General features: G+C 41.0%; 1 protein-coding gene across 1 annotated transcript in view; it reads left to right on the top strand.

Moving 5' to 3' along the window:
* The window catches only part of Plcl2 (phospholipase C like 2), a 183,709-nt gene that overhangs the window by 148,553 nt on the left and 11,008 nt on the right, over nt 1–24,148 (top strand). Inside the window, exon 5 of the mRNA XM_028882507.1 lies at nt 17,935–18,044. Coding sequence (XP_028738340.1) covers nt 17,935–18,044 — 110 coding nt within the window. The remainder of the gene's footprint in view (nt 1–17,934; nt 18,045–24,148) is intronic.

Below are 24,148 nucleotides of genomic sequence, written 5' to 3'. Positions count from 1 at the left end.
TGACAGTTCTCTTGTTTTGTGTGACTACTTAGGTAGAATGACAGGATGTTTTTTCTTAGAGTGGTGGTTTGAAAGAAAATGGCCCCAAAGGGAGTGGAACTACTAGGAGGTGTGGTCTTGTTGGAGGAAGTGTGTCAGTGTAAAGGCAGGCTTTGAGGTCTCATATATAAATGCTCAAGCTAGGCCCAGTGAGACAGTTCATTTCCTGTTGCCTGCAAGTCAAGATGTAGGACACTTGGCTACTTCTCCAGCACCTTGTCTGTCTGCATGCCACCACGTCACACCATAATGATAATGGACTAAACCTCTGAAACTGTAAGCCACCCCAGTTAAATGTTTTTCCTTTATAAGAGTTGCCATGGTCATAGTGTCTCTTCACAGCAATAAAAACCCAAACTAAGGCACTTAGGTTTTCATAAATGTAAATTTGTCTGATTAATTTTAATTTATTTTATAAGAATAAAATAATTTTAAATAACCTACTATTGCAATTTATCTTATTAAGTTTTACATTGCGGCATATGGGCTTTCTTATCTTCCATATGGCATGCTTCCCAGTACAAAAATCCTTCGTTGGTATTACACCTGCACATATTTTGACTCTGATTTCAAACAAAGTCATTGTTGTATATTCTTGTGTCACTGTTTTAATGCTGTGACCACCTTGGCTTTGCCATCGCCTTCTTAGCAAAATTATGAATAGTTATGCTAATTGCTTAAATACAAGTTTCTGTTCCCAGTTTGCTGTGCATGCATCTACAAATATGACTGTTTTTGCAAAGTAGTTGGCATATTTAAGTAGTGAGGTAGAATCTAGCATGACATGTAATCATGCTTACTGGCGATATGTAATCAATAAATGTTAGTTGCTGACCATATAATATTTCATTTCAACAATCAAGAATTAATTCTCATTATTCCACATGGTGAGATCTTTTGTCTTTAATATTATAGATAATTGACTGCTAATTAACAGAAGCAGGAAAGGGCTCTTAAAACAACCACATGGCAAACAGTTCCCTTTTGCTTCTTGAAGTAAATGTTCCTCATTAAATTTTATGATGTGACTGCACCCATCCCAAATTCCTAAACCATAATCTTCCAGAGACAGAAAGTCTACATTTTAGGTACATTGTGGGTGATGAGGTTTGAGATTGTCCCCCTAGTCCTTGCACTCTTCAGTGAGGTCTGTCCCTGTGCTCCTCTGACAAGCTGTCAAAGCCCCACACTCATAGCCACAGGTTCTGTAAGTTGCTGACCACACCTACCGCCTGGTCACCGGCCACAGGCTCCTCCCCACCACTCCTCCCTCCCTGTGCTCTTTCACTTCCCTCTGATCAAACAACGGAGACTTTTAAAACACATCTGCGGCAGGCTGTGGGACTCAGTCTTAATGTTTCTGTTTCTCTGATTTCTACCCACCACTGTAGAGCTTGCTCCATCCTTAAACAGAATTATGTTTTACAAAAGGAGGAGCCCTGTTTTTAAGTTTCTTAATAAGACAGGACTTTTTCACTAGGTTAGTTCTTTGTTGTAAATATTTGAAAACAGGAATGAGGTTATTAACATCTAACCAAACAAGTCCTTTATGTCTCCTATGGAATAATGATCTTGGAAGCCCCCCTGTGACTTGCTAGAGTAATTCCTGGTAAGTTATTGCCAACGTGTGTGTGTGTGTGTGTGTGTGTGTGTGTGTGTGTGTGCTGTGTGTATATGTGCATGTGTGTTGTGTGTGCACATGCGTGTGTGTACGTGTGTTGTGTGTGCATGTGATTTTTGTGTGTATGCATGTGTGCACATGTGTGTGTACATGTTCATGTAGACATGTACATATATGAGTGTGCATATGTATGGAGGACAGAAGTCACCCCCAGTTCCTTAGCCACCATTCACTTGTTTTTTGAGACAGTGTCACTTACTTGTTTAGAGCTCATCAATTAGACAAGTCTAACTTGCCAGCTAGTCTCAGGGATCCCCGTCTCCACTCACCAGGCACAGGATCACAAGCACACACCATCACACCTGTCTTTTGCACACATTCTGGAGATCACATTTGGGTCATTATGTTTGCACAGTGCCTTGGAGTTTCTATTGCTGTGAAGAGACACCATGACAACGGCAACCCTTAGGAAGGAAAACATTTAATCGAGGTGGCAGCTTACAGTTCAGAGGTCCAGTCCATTATCATCGTGGCGGGGTGTAGATGTATCCTACCGTCTTATTAAATAAGAAACACAGAAACAATGTAAAAGAGAAAGCCAAGAGGTCAGAGCTCAGAGCTAAAATCTCACCCTTCCGCCTGCAGTGTCCTAGCTTCCCGAAAGAGAGCTATATCCTGTCTGTACGTCTTTTTTATAGTAGTATTGTTCTGCCTTCTCATTGTTTGTAAACCCAAACACGTGACTGCCTCGTCACTGTCTGAATGTACAGCCCCCTAGGTCTTAAAGGCATATGTCTCCAATGCTGGCTGTATCCCTGAACACACAGAGATCTATGGGATTAAAGGCGTGTGCCACCACCGCCACACTCTGTCTATGGCTCTAATAGCTCTGACCCCCGGGCAACTTTATTTATTAACATACAATCAAAATCACATTTCAGTACAATTAGAATACCACCACAGTGGCATGCAGACAGATGTGCTGGCTGCATCTTGATCAGAAGGCAACAGGAAGTGGATTGTGACACTGGGAGTAGCTTGAGCATAGGAGACCTCAAAGGCCACTCCCATAGTGACAAACTTCCTCCAAGACCACAACTACCCCACCAAGGCCACACCTCCTAATAGTGCCACTCTCTTTGGGGGCCATTTTCTTTCAAATCACTTCCCGGCCTCCAAAGGCTTGTAGCCATATCATAATGCAAAAATGCATTCAGTCCAACTTCAGAAGTCCCCATAGTCTGTAATAGTCTCAAACTTATTTAAAAGTCTAAAGTTCAAAGTCTCTTCCAAAATTCATGCAATCTCCTAACTGTAAAGTCAAAATAAAAAAGCAGATCACATACTTCCAACATATAATGGCATAGGATATGCATTACCATTCCAAAACATAGCAAGGGATAGCAAGGAAATACTGAACCAAAGCAAGACCAAAAACCAACGGGGCGAACTCCAAATTCTGCATCTCCACATCTGATGTCTAAACACTCTTCAGATCTCCAATTCCTTTCAGCTTTGTTGACTACAACACACTTCTCTCTCTTAGGCTGGTTCCACACCTAGTTAGCAACTCTCTTAAGCAGGTATCCCATGACTCTGGCATCTCCAACAACTTGAGTTCTCCAAGACAATCAAGGTTTCAATTTTACAGCTTCATGCAGTGGTCTCTCTAGGCTTCCATTCAGGGACACCCTTCCTACATTCCTGGCTTCAAAGACTTTCCTTAGACATGGAGGCAAATTCCATAGCCTGTTTCTTCTGTCCTTAACTCTAAACCCAGAACCACGTGGCTGAAGCTACCAAGTTCTGCTGCTTCTTGGGGCTGGAGCATGACCCCCTTGTTCAATTACATCTTCACCAGCTTTCTGTTTTCCATGGTTTCCTTTGCTGCCTAAGCTTGACTGTTCTTGAATTTGTGCTGTAGACCAGACTGGCCTTAAACTCAGAAATCTGCCAGCCTCTGTCTTCTGAGTGCTAGGATTAAAGGTGTGCCCCACTACACCTGCATCTAAGCTTTTCTTTAATTCCTTTTCACCAGTTGGAAATTCAGCTGGGTGGAATCTTGCCCTCAGGTCACCATTCCCTTTATTCCATTTCTTAATCTGTTTATCTCCTTGAGCACAGAACTTAGCTTCATTCTACTTCCTCCTCCTTTTCTACTCAAATTTACATTTTGTAATTACCCTGATCAGCTCGATCCTTTTCATTATAAATTTTCATTAGAGTTACCACTAATATCTACACAACAGAGTCTATACTAGGCTGTTTTAAGATTTCTTCACCTTAACCTCAGGCAGACTGTAACATTAATCTTAAAAGATCTTATAATAAAAAAAACCCAGAGCCAGATATTGGGGTAAAAGCTGAAAGACCAGAGAAGCAGAACAGCCAGCCACTAGCTTACCTGTACAAAATCCCCAGCCTGAAGAGACCGAGTTCCTGTTTACTCATGCCTTCTATACTGCCTCCTGAGTGATAGGATCAAGGGTGTGTGCCACAGCTGCCTGACCTCTATGTATAGTTTAGTGGCTGGCTCTGTCCTCTGATCCCCAGGTAGGTTTTATTGGGGTATACAATATGTCAACACATCTTGCCTTTTTTTTGTCTAAAATAATTTAAAAAAAGGTTATAGCTAGTGTAAGCAAAGCTATATACAATAAGTATATATAATACATACAGGCAATGAATACATCAACAATGTCTAGCCCATTTGCATTTGACAAATTCAGAGAAAATACTCCATTATCTATCCTATCTTTGTGAATCCAAAGGACTGTGTCTAATTCACCTTTTTTCCTAATTTGTATTACCAACCCAAAACTATCTTTTGGTGTCTTTCAAACTTATACACTTTACACCTCTTTAGTGAGTTTCTTTTCTGAATTTGTTAATGAGGAAAACTAAATTATCTAACCTTCAACTCCATCAGAGACCCAAGAAGGAAATAATATTAACTGATTAAGCAGAAAGTGCAAACAAGCAACTTCCAAAAATGTGAAAAATGACAGAAACAGCTGCCTGCCTGGACAGTCACCCAAGGTTCCTCTGCAACATTGGGTCATACATCTTTGGCATACAAACCTACCATACCTGATAGACTTTTCTGTGAAGCAGGATTTTCTGAAGGGCTGTCCTACTTTGTCTTGACAAGGTTTGGCAATCCTTTCTTTCGTGTCTTTTGCTTGTTCATTTTGTACAGCATACTGTCAGCAGTCAAGGCAAGGGCCATTTTGTACAGCATACTGTCAGCAGTCAAGGCAAGGGCACTTTCTTTGCACACTGGCTAACTTTTGCCACAAAGAAAGTAAACTCCATATGGAGTTTCTTCAAGGCCCATCATCTTCTCTGAAGGAGATTGGTGCTGACAGGAGCAGACATGTCTCATAGCCATAAAAAAGAAAAAAAATCTGTTATTAAAAACATCTTAAATGCCATATTCTATCGATCTCTGAAGTGTTTGAAGATGACCTGACTATCTAAAATATATTTCTGTTTAACCTTGAAAACATACCTACTATGACTACAATTTTGATTGTAATGACTAACTATTTCTAGTTAGTTATTTCTTATATCTTAATAAGTTGGTAATAATAACTTTCAAGGACTAGAAAATTGCATTACATTGTTAAAGGCCCTATATAGGTACAGTGCCTTGAACAAGATTAGAAATATATGTACAGTATTTTCTAACAAAATCAATCTCAAAATCGTATACAATATACAAAAATCTAATCCAATGTAAAATATTTCAAACTAGTAGTTGCTTTTTAAAAGATATAGCCTCCCCTTTTTCTCTTCAGAGAAGATTCAATAATCTACCCTTTTATCCTATTATTTCTGTATCTCTTTTTTAAAAAGAGTAGATTCAATAATGTACCTCTTATCTATATCCTCTTTTTTCTTTTTCTTTTTTTTCAAACAAGAACCCTGAATCTAATCTCCTTGTTTAGCTTTTTATCCCTGACCATTATCAATTAAAAACTTGTAACCAACCATCCTAAACAATGACAATTATCCATAACCCACTGAATGACCAAAATTCACCCACCCTACCTCTTGGGAATGTGGGTGTTCTTTTCTTAAAATTACTTCTTACAGTCTGGGGGTGATGGTATCTTTAAATGATCCTGAAAAGAAAAGTTTTTGGGTTAATTGTGAAGTCCTGGGAGTGTTAAGTGTATCATTTGTCCAGTCTCTGCATAATGGGGAAGTACAGGCTTGTCTCAAGTCCTTGCTCGAGTAGTCTATGAGGCTGAATCATCTCAGCTAGCCATCTTGATACTGTCCTGAGCAGTGTGTAGTCCAAAGCCAATCTTTTGGTGGTGTTTGTCATCTTAGTGGTATTATCCTGATGGAATCATCATTGTAGGGTCGCATCTTCTTTTTGGAGAGTTCAAAGTCGCTGTTAGGCATGATCATGTTTCACTGTAGAAAATCTTTTCTCGTGGGACATTTTTTCTGGATGATTCGTCCTTTTTCTTCAGATGTCTCATTTGTCCAGTGTTCTTCAGTTTCCTTAGCCTTCATTCTCCTGAAAGACAAAAACAAAAACTCTTCCCCAAGCCTAACTTTGGGGATGTTCCCTTTTGGCAAGTTATATCTGATTAAATGAAAAGCTTTTGTAAGTGGTGTAAGTTAGTTTAAATTGAATGGTTGTGCTGTTTGATGAACTATCACCTCTTCTAATTAAGAGGTCTCTCTTGTTCAAATCGAACCTTTATCAATTTTGGTGGTATCCATACCTTTTCTTCTCCTATAGAATAAAAAGCAAAACCTCGTCCCCAACATAATACATATCCTGGTTTCCATTCTGAGGTAAGCACATCCTTAAAGTGTACAGGCTGATTTAATTCTGTAGTTTTTTTTTTTTTTTCTACTAGCCAATGTCTCTCCACAGCTGTTGTTCCTTTCTCATTAGCATTGAGAAAATTCGAAGTTAATAGAGCATTATGTAATCTATTTCTGGATGTTTTTCTTACCCCTTTCTGTTTATTTAGCATATCTTTTAGGGTTCTATTTGATCTTTCTATAACTGCTTGGCCTGTAGGATTATGTGGTATACCTGTAATATGCTTTATATTGTAATAACCAAAAAACTGTTTCATTTTACCAGAGACATATAGGGGAGCATTGTCAGTTTTAATTTGTACAGGTATACCCATGATGGCCATAACTTCTAGCAAATGCATGACTATAGAATCAGCCTTATCAGAACTCAGAGCAGTTGCCCATTAAAATCGTGAATAGGTATCAATGGTGTGGTGTACATATTTCAGTTTTCCAAATTCTACAAAATGGAACACATCCATCTGCCAGATTTCATTCCTCTGAGTGCCTGTTAGGTTACACCCTGCTGGTAGTGAAGTATGATTATAAAAAGAACAAGTAGGATATTTCCTTATAATTTCCTTGGCTTGTTGTCAGGTTATGGAAAAATCCTTCTTTAAACCTTTACTATTGACATGATGTTTTTATGAAACTCTGAGGCTTCCAGCACATTTCCTATCAATAGTTGATGAATCTCATTATTTCCTTGTGCTAGAGGGCCTGGCAGACCAGTATGGGATCAGATGTGAGTTATATATAATGGATGATTCCTATTCCTGATTATTTCTTGTAACTGAATAAATAACAAAATTAATTCTGACTCATCAGGGTTAAATTCAGCAGTTTCAATATGTAACACCACTCTTTCTGCATACTGAGAGTCAGTAACTATGTTGAGAGCTTCCAAAAAATCCATCAATACCATCAGAATGGCATATAATTCCATTTTTAAACAGAATTATAAGGATTTTTAACCACTTTACTTAAATTTTGTGATTTGTGACCTGCCTTTCCTTGTTTGTTTGCATCTGTATAAAATGTAAGGGCTCCAGATATTGGTGTTTCCCATGCAATGCAAGGCAGGATCCAGTTAACTCTCTTTATAAGTTTAATTTTATTGCTTTGGGGATATTTATTGTTAATCTCTCACCAAAAATTACTGAAATCTCTTTGCCAAGGTTCACTTTCTGTCCATAATTTGTCCATTTCATCATTAGTTAAAGATACTACAATTTCTGCATGGTCTTTTCCTGCTAATTGACGAAGTCTCAATTTTCCTTTTAAAATCAACTCAAAGATCTTTTCCACATAGTTTTTAAATTTTTTACTCTGTTTATTTGGTAGAAATATCCATTCCATTATAATATCTTCCCTCTGCATTAAAGTTCCTGTAGGAGAATGCTTAGAGGATAAAATAACCAAAACACAATCAAGGTTATGACCCACATGTTCATCCTGTATTTTCCTTTTCACCAAAGCCAATTCTCTCTCAGCTTCAATTGATAATTCTCTTGGACTATTTAAGTTGTTGTCACCCTCTAAAGTTTTGAACAAATTACTCAGTTCATCATTTTTTACCTCAATGGTGGTCCATAGATTGGAAATGTCTCCAAATAACCTTTGGAAGTCATTAAATGTCCGTAATCAATCTCTCCTAATTTGCACCTTTGGAGGTCTAATTTTTTGTAGACCTATTTTATATCCTAAATAATTACTAGAATCTCCTCTTTGTATCTTTCAGGAGTAATTTGTAATCCCCCAAAAGGCAAAATTTCCTTTACTTCTTCAAACATTTTTTCTAAAGTATCCACATTTGAATCACCTAGTAAAATGTCCTCCATGTAATGATAAATTACAGATATATGAAATTGTTGACATATTACTTCCAATGGCTGTCGTACAAAATATTGGCACAGGATTGAGCTATTTATTGAGCTATTATTATTTTTTCCCTTTGTGAGAACCTTCCATTGATATCTCTTGACTGGCTTGGAATTATTATAAGTAGGTACCATGAAGGCAAATTTTTCTCTTTTTCTTGTAAGGGTATTGAGAAGAAACTGTCTTTTAAATCATTAACTATAAAAGGCCATCCTTTAGGTAACAGAGTAGGCAAAGGAATTCCAAATTGTATAGAGCCCATTGGCTGAATAACCTTAATAGCTCTTAGATCTGTTACCATTCTCCACTTACCAGATTTCTTTTTAATAACAAATACAAGAGAATTCCAAGGGCTGGTGATTCTTCAATATGTTAAGCACTTAACTGCTCTTGTATCAGCTGATCTAAGGCTTGCAGTTTCTCTGTTGTTATAGGCCATTGCTGAACCTATACAGGCTTGTCTGTTAACCATTTTAAAGGTAGAGCTGTTGGTATCTTTGAAAGATCAGCAGTTGTTGTGCCCTATTCTTGTACAATCTGGATGGTCGGTGACTGTTCTTTATAATACCTCCCAATATTTTTCTCAGAAACATATGTTAGTTTATGGTTTGTTCCTGAGATTAGAGGAATGTTAATCTGGGTAATTCATTGTTGTAATAAATCATGTCCTCATAGATTCATAACTTTGTTAGCCACATATGGCTTTATTTTTCCTCTCTGCCCTTCTGCCTAATACATTTGACCCATCTTGTGCTCTATTTCACTTGAGAATATGTTCCAATCCCTAAAAGCTGAACATTTACCTCCTGAAGAGGCCAATTTGGATGCCAAGATTCTGGTGCAATTATTGTTATGTCTGCACCTGTGTCTACAAGACCTTCAATGAGAACATCATTTATTTGTATTTTTAATTTTGGTCTTTGTTCATTTATAGAAGTTTGCCAAAAAAGATCACTTTATGGTTTCTCCTGAATTTTTTTGTTCTCTCCTCTATAACTGTTCTATCAGCCCAAGCAGTATGGTTTTTTTTTTACAATAGGCATTAGGTTCTTTAATTGCTCTGGGAAGGGGTCTCTTCTATGATGGCAGGAAAGGACTGAATTGAATTTGTCATGGGGGCCTGCGAGAGGCCTGTCATGGCATTTCCCGACAGCAAAGGCAAAGGATTACCTTGTCTGTTCCTTGTTGATCTACATTTGTTAGTCCAGTGTTTGCCTTTACTACATCTTCTGCATAATCCAGAAGGTGGGGCATTCTGCTGCCATTGTTCCTTGAAAAAACATTGTTTGCAGGAACATCCTGTTTACATTCCCTTTTTAGGTGACCTTGTTTACTGAAATTAAAACACCAGAGATTACTTTTCTTTTTTTTCAAACCTCTGAAAAATCATCCCTCCTATCCAAGAATCATCATGGTCATGAAATACAATATTAATTGTATTTTGGATCCATTCCTCCAAGAATGCTGTTCTTGCCTTTTAATGACCTAATTATCCTTTTACATTGTGCATTAGCATTTTCAAAAGCCAGAAATTCAATTATTATCTGTCTAGCTTCTGAATTTGGTATCATTGTATTTACTGCTGACGATGGCCTTTGTAAGAAATCAATGAAGATTTCTTTTGGGCCCTGTATAACTTTGTAAATGACTCAGTTTTTTTTCATACTTCTTCAATTCTGTCCCAAGCATTCAAGGCTGCCCTTTGGCATAGAATTAGAGTGTGATCATCATATAACTATTGTCTTTGTTTATCAGCATAATCTCCTTCTCCAAGAAGTTGGTCTTGGGAGATTTCCATACCTCTAGCCCTACTACATTGTTCAATGGTCTTAGCCTCATCTTTCCACCATGTCCTTTATTGTAACTGGAGACCAGCCTCTAAGACTGCTATAACCAAATCTTTACAGTCTTGAGGGACAATTCTATTACAAGTTGACCATGAGTTTAAAATTTGCTTCATGAAGGGAGAATGCATACCATATGACACTATAGCTTCTTTGAATCTCCTCAGATCTAACATTTGCACAGGAGTCCAATCAGCTCGTATACAGCATTGAGCAGTTGGCAGTTCCTGTATGGTTACTGGATAGATTAAGGTTGGCTATTTCAAAGCCTATGCTGTTCCTCTGTAACCTTATAATGCAATGTTGAGATTGGTTCTCCTTTAAATTCTTCCATCTGGGTCTCAATATCTCTATGGTCTGTTTTAACAAGTTTTTCTTAAACTTTTATTTTGGCACTCAAATTAACCAACTTTTTAAATGATAAAACAAAAATGATTAAACAAATAGTATTTATAATTGACATTACATCTATCACATCAACATTAATTATCCTCTCATTTAGTTGTTCTGTTTTCAGACTACATAATGTGTTATCAAACAGAGATCAAACACCCTCTATTGTAAAAATGTTTCCCATTTTTTAGTGTGGGGGGAAAAAATTCTCTTTTAACTAATTTCTCCCTTTAAGAAATCTTAATTGAGTCACCAACTCTGCTGACTATATAGAACCGTAGAAGCCCAAGGGAGTTTCAAAGCAGCACTTAGTGTGGTAGCAGCTGAGATGGGGTTCCAGGGAGAGCCCACAACCCACCAGGGGAGAAGTGAAAGATCAGCTGGTTAGGGACTCTGGCCCACATGGGGTAGAAACTCCAGCCGCATGCAGCTCAGGACTGAGCTGAGGCCTGCAAGGCCACAGGCAAGTGGCTTTTTCATGAATTTGTGTCACAAATGTTGGGCGCCAGATGTAACATGAGTCTTAAAAGGTCTTATAATAGAAGCCCAGAGCCAGATATTGGGGTAAAAGCTGAAGGATCAGAGAAGCAGAACAGCAGCCATTAGTTCTTACCTCTACAAAATCCTCAGTCTCAAGAGAGCAAGTCCTGTTTACTCATGCCTTATACCTTTCTGTGTCCTGCCTTAGTACTTCCTGAGATTAAAGACACGTGTCACCACTGCCTGGTTCTGTTTCTTTCATGTAGCCCAGAGTGGCCTTGAACTTACAGAGATCCATACGGATCTCTGCCTCCCAAGTGATAGGATTAAAAGTGTGTGCCACCACTGTCTGGCCTCTATGTCTATTTTAGTGGTTGGCTGTGTCCTCTGATCCCCAGGTAAGCTTTATTATATTGTGTACATGGGTATACAATATATCACCACTGCAGACTCTTTGGAAAAGGGCAAACAGCAACCACTTTCTTCACCAAAATATCACAAGGAAGATCTCTAGGCAACATACTAAAATTCTTCACCTCTGAAACCTCTTGAGCCAGCCTCTCTGCAGTTCAAATCACTCTCAGCACCATTGTCTTCCATGCTCCTACTAGTATGGCCCATTAAGCAGTGCTTACAGCATTCCACTGTAGTCGTAAGCCAAACTCCCAAAGTCCAAATTCCTCCAAACAAAAACATGGTCAGGCCTATCACAGCAATATCCCAGTCCCTGGTACCAACTTCTCTCTTAGTCTAGGTTTCTGTTGCCGTGAAGAGATGACCAATGGAAAACACTTAATAGGATAACTTACATTCAGAGGTTTTATAAAGTCCATTACCATCATGGTAGGGGCATGGTGGCACCAGACAGACATGGAACTGGCTGCATCTTGATCAGAAAGCAACAGGAAGTGGACTGTGACACTGGGAGTAGCTTGAGCATAGGAGACCTCAAAGGCCACCCCCACAGTGACATACTTCCTCCAACAAGGCCACACCTACTCCAACAAGGCCACACCTCCTAACAGTGCCACTCCCTTTGGGGACCATTTTTCTTCAAATCACCACACAGCAAACCCTTTCTGCACTGAGCTGCCAGCCTGGACGCTTTCATGTTTGTGTGTCTTGTTTTTCTTTAGTCTGTTAGAGATAAAACTAGTAATAGATGACACAGCTCATTGTCCAAGCTGGTCACCAGCACAGGAGTGGAGTGGGTTTAGTTAATCACACTGGGATAATCACAGGTCCACCTTCATTAGCAAAGTGTGCTAGGCATTGGGATGGATTTTTCTAGCTTACTCCTCTTAATGGGACCCAGGGAGGCTCTGACGCCTATTTTAAATAACTGGTCCATGGGTACTTTTAGATGTGGCAAAGACAGAGAAAATACTAAATTGGTAGCTTATTTACCTTAAATGTGTCATTGTTTTTAAAGTTTTTTTTTTTTTTTTGGTTTCTCTGTGTAGCTTTGCGCCTTTCCTGGAGCTCACTTGGTAGCCCAGGCTGGCCTCGAACTCACAGAGATCTGCCTGCCTCTCGAGTGCTGGGTAGCGTGCGCCACCAACGCCCGGCTAGGTTTTTTTTTTTTAATTTTATGAATATGGATGCTTTTCCTGCATGGATATCAGTGTACCACCCATGTTCCTGGTGCTTTTCCTGCATGGATAGGTATCTACTATCATACACATGGACACAAGCAAACAGTGAGCCAACAATTGAACCTAATTGTGCCTTGTCCATGATATAGCCACATGGATGACAGGATTTACTTTACATTCTCAGTTAGACCTACACTGAGGACAAAAGTGATCGACTTTAAATTCGGCCCAATAGTTTTAACTAGTCACAGTGGTTGGTAAGAATTAAGATTTTCTACCTATAAAGGAAAAATAAGCATAAATTTTCAAAAATTATGTAAAAATGCTCAAATCTGAATCCAAAGAACTGATAAGATCCCTTTTATTTTTCTTCTCCTCCTCCTCCTCCTTCTTCTTTTTGAGGGGAAGAGTTTAAAGCAAGGTTTCTCTGTGTAGACTAAGCTGGTCTTGAACTCACAAAGATCTGGGATCTCTTTAAAAATGTTCATACTGCTTGTCTTAATTACTGTTCTACTGCTATGAAGAGACACCATATAAGACAACTTATAAGAGAAAGTGTTTGAGGACTTGCTTACCGTTTCAGAGGATTGGAGTCCATGGCCATCAGTCTGTGGAGCAAAGTATCAGGCAGGCAGCCATGATGTTGGGGCGTTAGCTGCGAGTTTACATGTGGTGCACAAACAGGAGGCAGAGAGAGAGCTGACTGGAATAGAGTGGACCTGGGAAACCTCAAAGCCCACCCAGTGACACAGCTTGCCCAATAAGGCCACACCTCCTAGTCCTCAATATAGAAGTTTGTGGGGAGCACCCCCCTTCAGACCATGGCACTGTTCTAATCACAGGAGCCAGGATGGAAACGGCCTGGATGCCTACCAACTAATGAATGAACAAAAAATATATGCAATGTTATTTGTCTGTTAATGTAAGGAATTATGAAATTTGTAGGTAAATGGATGGAGCTGCAAACAGTTATTCTGAGTTAGGTAACCCTGATAAAGAAAGACCAATGTCTTGTGTTTTGTCTCATTTGTGGATAATAGCTTTGTATCTCAATATATGTGTTACATTTGGAAACCTGTAGAGGTTAGGAGTCTAGTATGGAGCCATGGAAACTGTGCTTTCAAGGGAGGAGATAGAACTGTGGGATACAGGGTAATGAACAAGAGAGGTTAGAAATGAGAGGACAAAGTAGAGGAAGGACTATAGGAAGGGATAGCTAACACTGAAGGCCTAAACCCCATATGGGAAACACTATAGCGTGTGTGTGTGTGTGTGTGTGTGTGTGTGTGTGTGTGTGTGTGGTTTGAATGGAGTTACCTTGCAGCAGGAGATAATATAACAACTAGGCTAGCAAATAGAAACCCCGTACCAGGAATGGGTTACCTCTTTTTCAGCTTTAGCCAATGGAGTCCCATAGATCCCCAAGCATTGCGGAAACTGTTGTCAGTATCCTCAGTTATCCTCCGGAACTTGATCCTATTGCTGAAGACACCACATACTTCACTCATAGAACATGGATAAATCATGCTGATACTTACCTGGAAGCTTCATACCTATTGGCTAAATTTCATGGTTGTGGAGGATGTTATGTGTACTCTCAGAGGAGAATAATAATCATCAGTCACACCCAGGTATGACCCCTGTAAGTTGTAACTGGCCAGACAAAGATGTGGCCACTGGTATAACAACGGCATGAATGTTATGGGAGTAACCAGCCACTTTCTGCTTAGATCTAAAGTCCACCCTATGAGGTAAAAACCATACCTGGCACTGCTAAAGAATCCATGAACCTGTGCCTAGATAGGCCCTAAGCCCTGGGAGAGAACCCAATGCTTTTATTTTGCTGAATGGACATAGTATTAAAACTACTCCTAATAATCTATTGTTATACCCCTGGATCAGTATATCTCTCAACCCTCATCGGAGAAACTTCTTCTTATAGTAAATGGCAATTAACATAGAGACCCTCAATTGGTCAGTGTGCAAGTAGAAAAGACTGTGGGGTGCTCAGCACTAAATCACACACACACACACACACACACACACACACACACACACACACATCACCTATACGGCTAGTTTTATGTGTACTTGATATAAGCTAGAGTCTTTGGAGAAGAGGAAGTCTCGCCTGAGAAAATGGCCCCATGAGATTGGGCTATAACAAGCCTTTAAGGCATTTTCTTAATTAGTGATTGATATGGGAGGACAAGCCCATTGTGGGTGGAGCCAACCCTGGGCTGGTGGTCCTGGGTTCTGCCGGGGACCAGCCTCAGCGGTTTCGGGGGTCTGAGGAAGGGATACCTGGAAGGCACAGTAACCACTCAGAGGTCACTTCAGGCTTCTGCAGTTACTGAGGAGCTGTTTTGCTATAACTTTTTTAGCTTTTGCTTTTGCCTTGGTAACCTTAGTTTTTATTGTTATAAGCAAGGGAAAATTTTAAAAAAAAGAAAAAATTACCTAATATAAAATGTTTTTATACTTTTAAAGATTATTTTTAAAAAATTACCAATATTTTTTTTACTAAACACAAAATCTTAACAACAAAGCAAGCATAATTTATTTTTATTATTAATAATTATACAATTTTTAAGCACTTAATTTAAAGGCTAGCAACATGCAATTTTTCAAAAAGTAAAAATAAAAACAATGGTTAGTGGAATATATATATATATATATATATATATATATATATATATATATATAAAAAATTTTTTTTTTTTACACAGCCTGCTTTAACCTTAAAACCCCTGCATCCACATTAATTTTTTTTTTTAGCCCTTTACAAACATTAAGCCCCATAACTGGTGGGCCATAATAACCTCAAACAAAAAATTGATTTTTGCAAGTTAGCAACTTTTTTTATATATCTTAACAATTTAAAAAGAAAACAACCTAATTTAATTTTTAAAGCTTTTATAAAAAACAAGCTTACTTTTTTGGGCAGCTTTTTTAAATTTAAAAACCCAATAAAATTTATAGCAATTACTTTATTAATTGCAACATTGTTTTTACATATTTAAAAAAAATTAAAAATATTTAAATTTAAATTGCCATTTTTTGGTAAAGGCCACTATTTTTTATTTTAGGTTTTTATACTTTTAATTTATTATTTTATTTATGTTACTTTATTTACAGTTTTTAGCCAATAACCCTTAGGGCTTTAAGTTTTATACAATGCTCTTAAAATATTTTTAAGAACTAAATTATTTATTATGGCCAATTTAAATTTAGTGTGCTAATATACATTATACCGTGTGCTATAGTTAATCACACATTTAATACAATTTATTTAAGCCTAAAAAGGTTTTTAGGCTACAATTTTTTTTTTATAAACTTCATAACTGTTTTAGCCCCAGCCTAAATAATTATTTTTATATACTTTTTTTATAAAATTTATTTTACTTTTTTATGCTATAAAATACCACTAATTTAACAACACAAAACATAAAAATTAAATTAAAAAACTAGTATTACAAAAAATATTTATATAAAAAAACATAACATATGCACACCATAAAGCATAACCTTAAAACATGTAAGCATTTTTGCCTTGGCCCTTTAAAGGCATGAAGAAATTAATGGTTTACAATTTTGGGTCCCCTTTTTTTTAATCTTTGCTGGCAGCACATCAGCCATCTTATATGGCGTCCCCGGCAGGGTTCTATAAGAAAGCAGGCTGAAACCCATAGGAAGTGAGCGAGTAAGCAGCACTCCCCATGACCTCTGTATCAGCTCCTGCCTCCAGGATCCTGCTCTATTTGAGTTTCTGTCCTGACTTCCTTCAATGGTGGACTGTGATGTGGAAGTATAAGCCAAATAAATCCCTCTCTCCCCAAGTTGTTTTTGGTCATGGTGTTTCATCATTGCAACAGTAATCCTAACTAAGACAGTATCCCTCCCCCAAGCCTCAGTGATCGTTATGGTAAAGGGGGTGGAAAGATAGTCAGAGCCAGAGTTGGTGGATAACATCGGGTAAATGATGTTTTCCAGACAAAGCAGGGAAGTTGCGTAGGGACTTAGAGCAGTTTTGACAGCATACATAATACTTGCATAAGGTCAGATCAGACAAAAACCCAGGAGGAAGTGATTCTGGAAAGTGGATACAAGATCCTACCACCAGTTGAGAAGCTGACATAAGGTTACCCGTCAAGCCTACTTGCTGTAAAGGGAGAAGTACCACCAGTGTTCCGTCTCCTAAAGGGTTCCAAAGGAGACGTCATCAAATGACTATTCCCAATTGTTTTTCAAAACAGTTTCTCCAGAAGGATCCTCATAACGATAATGGCAGAGTCATTCTTTTGTGTGCAGTGTTTATAGCTCATAGGTTGTCTTTGCTTATTCCCCTGTACTCAGTCATTCCATCCCTGGCCAGTGACACCCCTTCAAAACGCTCCCCACACCAATTCTTAAATAACCAGCTGGCCTTTGATACCTCCCCTGCTTTCTGGGAAAAGTCATTCTTTTCCTGAAAACACTTCCAAAGTGGCTAGTTATTTCCTCCAAGATAGTGTGTGTGTGTGTGTGTGTGTGTGTGTGTGTGTGTGTGTGTGTGTTTACACACATACATGAGTCACATATACCTCCATTATAGACAGTCTTGCTACTGAATCTTTATTCTTTACTTTTTAAATAACATTTTTGTTAATTCTGTTATTTTATATTATATCTACATTTTGATCATATTCACTCCCTAACTTCTCCCAGAGTCACCCCTCTCCCTCCTCACTCAATTTTGAGCCCGTCTCCTCCTACCACATAAAACTGAATTCAGTGTCTGCTGGTCAGCTACTCCTGGGCATGGAGCCTGCCCTGGAGTGTATTTGCCTTATCAGGGGTCACATCATTAAATAAAACTGATTGACCTTTACTGACAGGAACTGTATGTCCTTGCATCCTGTTTCTCTCCTGTGCTAGTGTTGGTTCAGTAGAGATGATGTTTGCCTCTGAGACTCTAGACACCTGTCAGTCTTAGCTCCTTTTCTAATTGTTGGCAGACTGTCCAAAATAAGCAGGTGGAAGTGACCACCTGCAGATCTGTGAGAGCATTCCCTGGCCTCAAAGACACCCTCCATCTCCTGGTGTGTTGAGTCTCCCCTGCTCCTCTCATCGCCTTCTAAAATAGACTCGTCTATAAAATTCCAGAGCAGCTTGGAATTGTTCTAGGATATACTTAGGAAATGCATGTTCCCACTTCATTACCTCCCATAGGAGAGCGAAGTAATAACCTCCATTTATTTTTCCTCTCTCTCAGCCATGGAATTCCATGAACACTTGCACAGCATAGGCACCAAGGAGGGCCTGAAGGAGCGGAAACTGCAGAAGGCGGTGGAGAGCTTTACCTGGAACATCACCATCTTAAAGGTACATATTCACCTTTCTGTTGCTACAATAAAATACCACGACCAAGGCAACTTAGAGAATTTATTCTGCTTACCATTCCAGAAGGATGAGTCTATTACGGCAGGGATGCAAGGTAGCAAGCAGGCATGGCCAGAGCAGGAGGCTGGGAGCTCATATCCTCAACCACAAATGTGAAACAGAGCAATCTGGGGGTGGGACATGGCCCTCGGTGACACATGTCCTCCAGCAAGGGCACACCTTCTAGACCCCCCACCTCCCACCCCACACCCCACACCCCCCGCCAACAGTGCCACCAGTGGGAGCCAAGTGTTCAAACACCGGAGCCTGTAGAGGATATTTCTCATTTCTCCAATCCTGGGTTTCCATAGGCTCATGGCCATATCATAATGCAAAATGAATTTAGTCTCACTTCAGAAGTCCCCATAATCTTTCAGTCTCTTCTGAGATTCAAAGACAATCTCTACTTGTGACTGTAAAATAAAATATAAAATGACATAATCCAACATAAAATGGCACAGAATATATATTACCATTTCAAAAGAGTGGAATGGGGCATAGGGAGGAAATACTGAACCAAAGCAAGACCTGGCAGATGAAATGCCAAATCCTGTAGCTCCATGTCCACGTTCAGGGACTTGAGTTTTACAGGGCTTCAATGGCTCAGCCCTCCAGCTTTGCTGTCTCTGACCCTCCCTGTGTGCCGCTCTCCCTGGCAGACGCCCCACAGCTCTGCCATCCCAAGCTTTACTCTCACGGCTTCATGTGCTGGCCTCTCAGGCCCTCTGGCTCTGCCAGGGCCTTCACAAAGGTATTCCCCCGCCACGTGTTGCCTGGCCGGAGAGGCTCTGTGAAACTGGAGAAGAGGAACCCATAACTGATTCACTCTTGCATACCTTACAGATGAACCCAGCACCCCATTTGGATGACACTGCCAAGCTGGCTGCCAGCCTGGGGTGGGCGCTGCCCCGCGAATCACATTAACAGTCGCGCTCTATTCAGTTGTCTAAGAACAAACAGTGGCTAGGCTCCCTTGGATTCACTGGAGATTTAGATGGATGGGTCTTGCCCTGAGGACAGTCTTCCCTTTGTTCCACCCCAGAGCGGCCTGATCTTAAAGGCACTTTTCTTCGTAGTTACAGCCTGTCTTCCAGCACAGACCTTGGCTGGAACCGTAAGCTTCCTAGTGCTCTTTTTCTCACTGTAGTTTGTATTTCTTTCTGCCCTACTTGCACTTTTTTGTTATAGACCTGCATAAGTATTTTCAGTAATAATAATAATGCCATAGACCCAACATTATTCTGCCTTGAAATTTCTTCTGCCAAACACATTAGTCCCTTAATTTTTAATTTAGCCTCAGACAACTTCTCAGGGCATGGGCAGAAAACAGCCAGATTCTTTGCTACAATGTCATAGGAATGACCTCTAGCCATTGTCCCCCACTGAAACCTTCTGTGGTGGTTGGTCTCTGTAGGAAAGAGGTTTCCTTGATGAAGGATGAGGAGTTATCTGTGGATGTGAGAACTCCATTGTACACACAGCTCTAAGCACTGCTGGGAACTCCTGCTAGAGGCTACCACTATAACAGCTTTTTAAAAATTATTTCTTTTTAAAAATATATTTCTTTTCTCTTTCAATGTTATAATTACATCATTTCCCCTCTCTTTCCTCCCTCCAAACCCTCATATATTTCTCCTTATTCTCTTTCAAATTCATGGCTCCTTCTTTCATTAATCATTATTACAAACATATGTGTGTATACACATACATATTTCTAAACACATAACTCTAACTTGCTCAGTCCGTATAGTGTTACTTGTGTGTATGTTTTCAGGGCTGACCACTTGGTCTTGGATAACAAATTGGTGTGCTTCTCCCTGGAAGTCTCTTTCTCCCACTCTCAGCCTTCCTTGATATGACTTACATTTCTTGTTAAGATCCTTGGAGATGTGTGTGTATGGGTATGTGATTTGATACTGTCCCACAAGGCACATATAGTTGTTTAAAATCTTTTATCTGTTTTAAATGTCATGATATTTGTAAGCAATGTTGCTATGTCTCTAAGCTTTGTGCTCTTTCTAAAGTACAGCATTTGCCATTAATCTTGCCGGAATGGAATGGGTGCTGGGAGAGAACGCAGGACCTTCTCCATGCCAGACAAGCTCTGCCGCCGAGCACACACCATCACCTTCCCTTTCACGTGTCTCACACCCGTCACGGCTTCCACCTTCACTATATGTCCCGCACTTACAGTCGGTCGGGAACGCCCTCTGCCACCTGCTTCAGAGTCCAGCCTCAGTGGCTGCCCTAAATCACAGGCTGCCCTGTGTCCAGTTCCACTCTCAGACACGATCTGGTGCTGCTTCTCTCTGGTGCCACGTTGTTTTTGTGTTCACTCTCTAGCTTTCTGTCTTGGTCTCTTCCCAATTTTATCCTCAGCTCCATAAACAGAACACAGAAGGCCATCATTACCTCTGTCCCTCTCTTGTTTGGTTGAGTGTAAGATAGAATTTTCTGTATTGTTATGGCTTCCAGTGTAACTATTATCAGCTTTATGAACCTGTTAAATTAAGTGTCGTGTGGTGCTACATGCTTGTGATCACAGCACTTGGGAACTGGAGCAGGAAAACCAACTGTGAGCCAGCCTGGACCGAGTTGTGCCACAGGAACGATGGCAGAATCTCATGGTGGAAATGTCCTGGTGTAACTGGCTACCGGGAGCATAAATTCCCCGAGACTAGCTGACAGAGACGGGTGGGAGGTGTTGGTACACACGGGAGATCATGAGAGACCGCAGGGAACGCTGATCAAAACACTGGATTCCTGCCTCAGAGGGCCAGGAGGCCATCAGAAGCCCTGGTGGTCCAGAACATCTGTGTCCCTTAGGGTCAGGGCTCTGCCAGCTTAGCTCTGTGCGTGTCCACATTCTTCCTTGCCAGCTAGCTCCTGCTCAGACAGTTCCTACTGCTTTATTGCCTGGCCTCTCCTTGGCCTTCCGTGACATGCTCTTTATGAGCTCTGTAATAAGTGAGCCCTTTATGGTGTTTGCTGGCTCAGCCCAGCCTTTTAGTTCCAGACCAGCCATCCCACAGTGGCAGGCCTCTGGTCTTCCCAGCCCCAGTCCACTATGTCCAAAAGATGGCTACCTTCACTGGCTGCTCCAGGTTCCTATTGCTATGTAACAAACGACCTCAAAACTAGTGGCTTAAGATGGCCTCCCCCTTGCCCCTGCCCCTACGATTCTGTACATTAGCTGAGGTCAGCTGAGAGCTTTTCCTGATCCATGTGGTGTTGGCCGGGGCCACTCAGAAGGTTGTTTTGTTGGGAGCTTACCTGCCTTGTAAATAAGGAACGGGCTTCACTCCTGTGGCTGGCACCTCACTGAAGGGCGGGGGCAGAGGGCTTGTGTATGTTTAGGGGTCAAAAGCAGGCTGCTTACAAACCAGGCTGTCACCAGATGAAATGCCCAGCTGCTTCCCCCAGTCCTGCACTGTCTACCCTCAGAAACAAGGAGAGGAAGGAAACTCCAAAAGCAATTAGAGACTCACTCTCTCAAGGAACATAAGACTTCTGCCAAAAATAAGTCAATAAACCAGATGGTGTCTGTACAGACATAATCTAGATTTTCTTCATTTACCCTTGGCTCAGTACTTACCTTAGAAACTTGAAGACTGTCTTTCCAAAAGTTGATGTGATGACCCATGGATGACTCTTTTTGCCTTTAAGTATTAATTCTCAGATGTTTTAGTTACTGTATTACCAGTGATATCACATGTTGCCAGTTTTTCTGGAAAGCTATACTTGACTAGAAGTTAATTTCCTGTTTAAATAGTGTGTGAAAATGTAGAGAGGCTCAAGAAAACAAACAGTGGTGGTCGTTAGGCAGGCTGCTCTTTCTGATCTGTTTAAAACATGGCACATGCCCAAGGACCTTCCCACTGTACTGTGTGATCACACAGAATGTGCTGGAGAGAACTCTCCGCCTCCTGTGAGGGCGCTCCCACAGAAGGTGGGAGAGCTGCCGGTGTGAGGGAAGGGTCCTGGATTGCCGCTTCCCCAGAGCTCTGAGCGGGGCAGAGCTGATCTGGCCACCCCTCCCTCACTTCCGCAGTCTGCTGCTTCTGAAGACTCCTCCCACTTGTGTCCAGAATGCCCGTGCTGTGCCCGTGGGTGAGCCTGCCCTACCATGACAGATCCATGACCGGAAATGAGTCGGAGCCAGCAGAGAAAACATTGTAGTTCAGATACAATGGTACCCAACAGTGGCTGCACTCTGGTGTAATATTTCCTGGGACATGGCAGCTGCTGGGTGGAAGGCATCATTCCCGACATTCCTTGGACCTGCCAGGATCCTTTCCTGCTCCTGTCCAGGCCTAGCTCCTACTACCTCCTCTACAATGCTGCCTAGTAACCTCCGTCTTAGGTGAAGAAAAGAGGGAATTGCTTTCTCGAGAGAATGGCATTTCTTCTGGATTTAAATTGGTTTTTTTAATTTGAAATCATACAGAGCTTTGGTAAGTTGGAGGATAACTACAGATTAGCTAAGAGCCCAGAGTGAGGGCAGGAGTCTCAAGACTCAAGAGTAAAGATGAGCCCGCCATCCTTGTGTAGCTAGGACGCTACACCATACAGTTGAAATAAGCTGGAACACAGTGTATCATTTTCATTCTTTCCTCGGGGCAGAGCTGCTGTAGGGTGTTACAGAGAGAAATCCACGGAGTCTGCTTAAAGGGCAAAGGAATGTATTTGGGGATGAAACTCACTACAGCATGGGAGATTGATCGTAGGGTCTTGGAAAGCAGAGTTACAGTCCCATGCTGTTCTTCCGCCTAGTCCGTCTCAGCATCCAAAACCACAAGGGAGCAAAGAGGAACTGCCTATGTGCATCTCAGGTCTTAAGTGTCCCTGAGAGGCCACACACCCCCGGGGCGTGTACTTCAAGGTCATAGGCAGGTAGACCTGCTGCATCTCTAGGGACGGGGCTTCATGGCCATAGACAGACAGCCATCCACTACAGGACATAACTGGGTAGACAGCAAGCAGAGTCCTGTCACTTGGAATGCACATTCACTCTGTCAGCCACGAGTGCCTGTGTGGGAAAGCCACAGGGTGAAAGACATAGGGCACATCTGGACAGTTCTCACACCTGGAGAAACTCATGTATCTGTTGCTCTAGCTGTGGATTGCTTGATCTTGAGTGATCTTGTTTCCAGCTCGAGGTTTAGTGAGGCTTCAGTGGAAAGTGGGCCTGACCAATAGGGGGCCTTCCGCTGGGTACCGTGCTTGGCATTAGCCTCCCTCGTGAGAGGATGGTGAGGGATGCTTTCCAGCCTGTAGCCGGAGCTCCCACAGCCCACTGTTTTATTCACCCAGTGTTCATTCAGCACACCAGAGCTGGAAGTCTCTATTTCCGCTTCAGTATTTAAGTCACAGGAAGCATGTATATGCCGCAATGTCCACACTCTGAAATGGTGGAAATTCTATTTCATTTGCTTCAGTGAGTGAGGTTCAACTTTCTTGAGGTGGGGCTCACATTTGCTTGAAAGGAAGATGAGACCCACACATAGAAAGCGAGGTGTATTTCAGTGTAGTTCGCTGTTCAGATTCTACCTTGGCCAAAGTCCCTAACTCATCTAAATTCAGCTTCTTTGCTATCAGCTAGGGGCAGAAGAGTGTCTCCACAGACATGGGAGACTCATGAGCAGTCTTTACCATGCTGACTCCGGCACCTGACACAAGGCAGGCACTCAGTAAATGATGGCTAGTGTTCCCAGAAGCCTTTGCTGTTTGGTCTCTGACATAGCGTAGGCTTTGTGGCTTCAGACTTACTCCTATAATTACAATCGAGAGCCTTCTGAGCCAGTTTCAATGTGGCTGAAAGAAATGTACTAAGGGCCGGAGCAGTAGCTCAGCATGGACCACTCTTCAGGAAACCTGGTTTTGAGTCCCAACACCCACGTAGCAACTCACAAACATCTGTCATTTCAGTTCCAGGTGGTCAGACACCCTCTTCTGACCTCCACAGATACTGCTACCACATGGCACACAGATATACCTGTAGGCCAGATACCATACACATACAAATAAATCTTTAAAAAAAGTAAAGA

This window comes from Peromyscus leucopus, chromosome 16_21 (assembly GCF_004664715.2).
Source record: "Peromyscus leucopus breed LL Stock chromosome 16_21, UCI_PerLeu_2.1, whole genome shotgun sequence".
NCBI lineage: Eukaryota > Metazoa > Chordata > Mammalia > Rodentia > Cricetidae > Peromyscus > Peromyscus leucopus.
The sequence above is the reverse complement of the archived record's forward strand: the minus strand, read 5'-3'. Positions and strand labels throughout refer to the sequence as shown.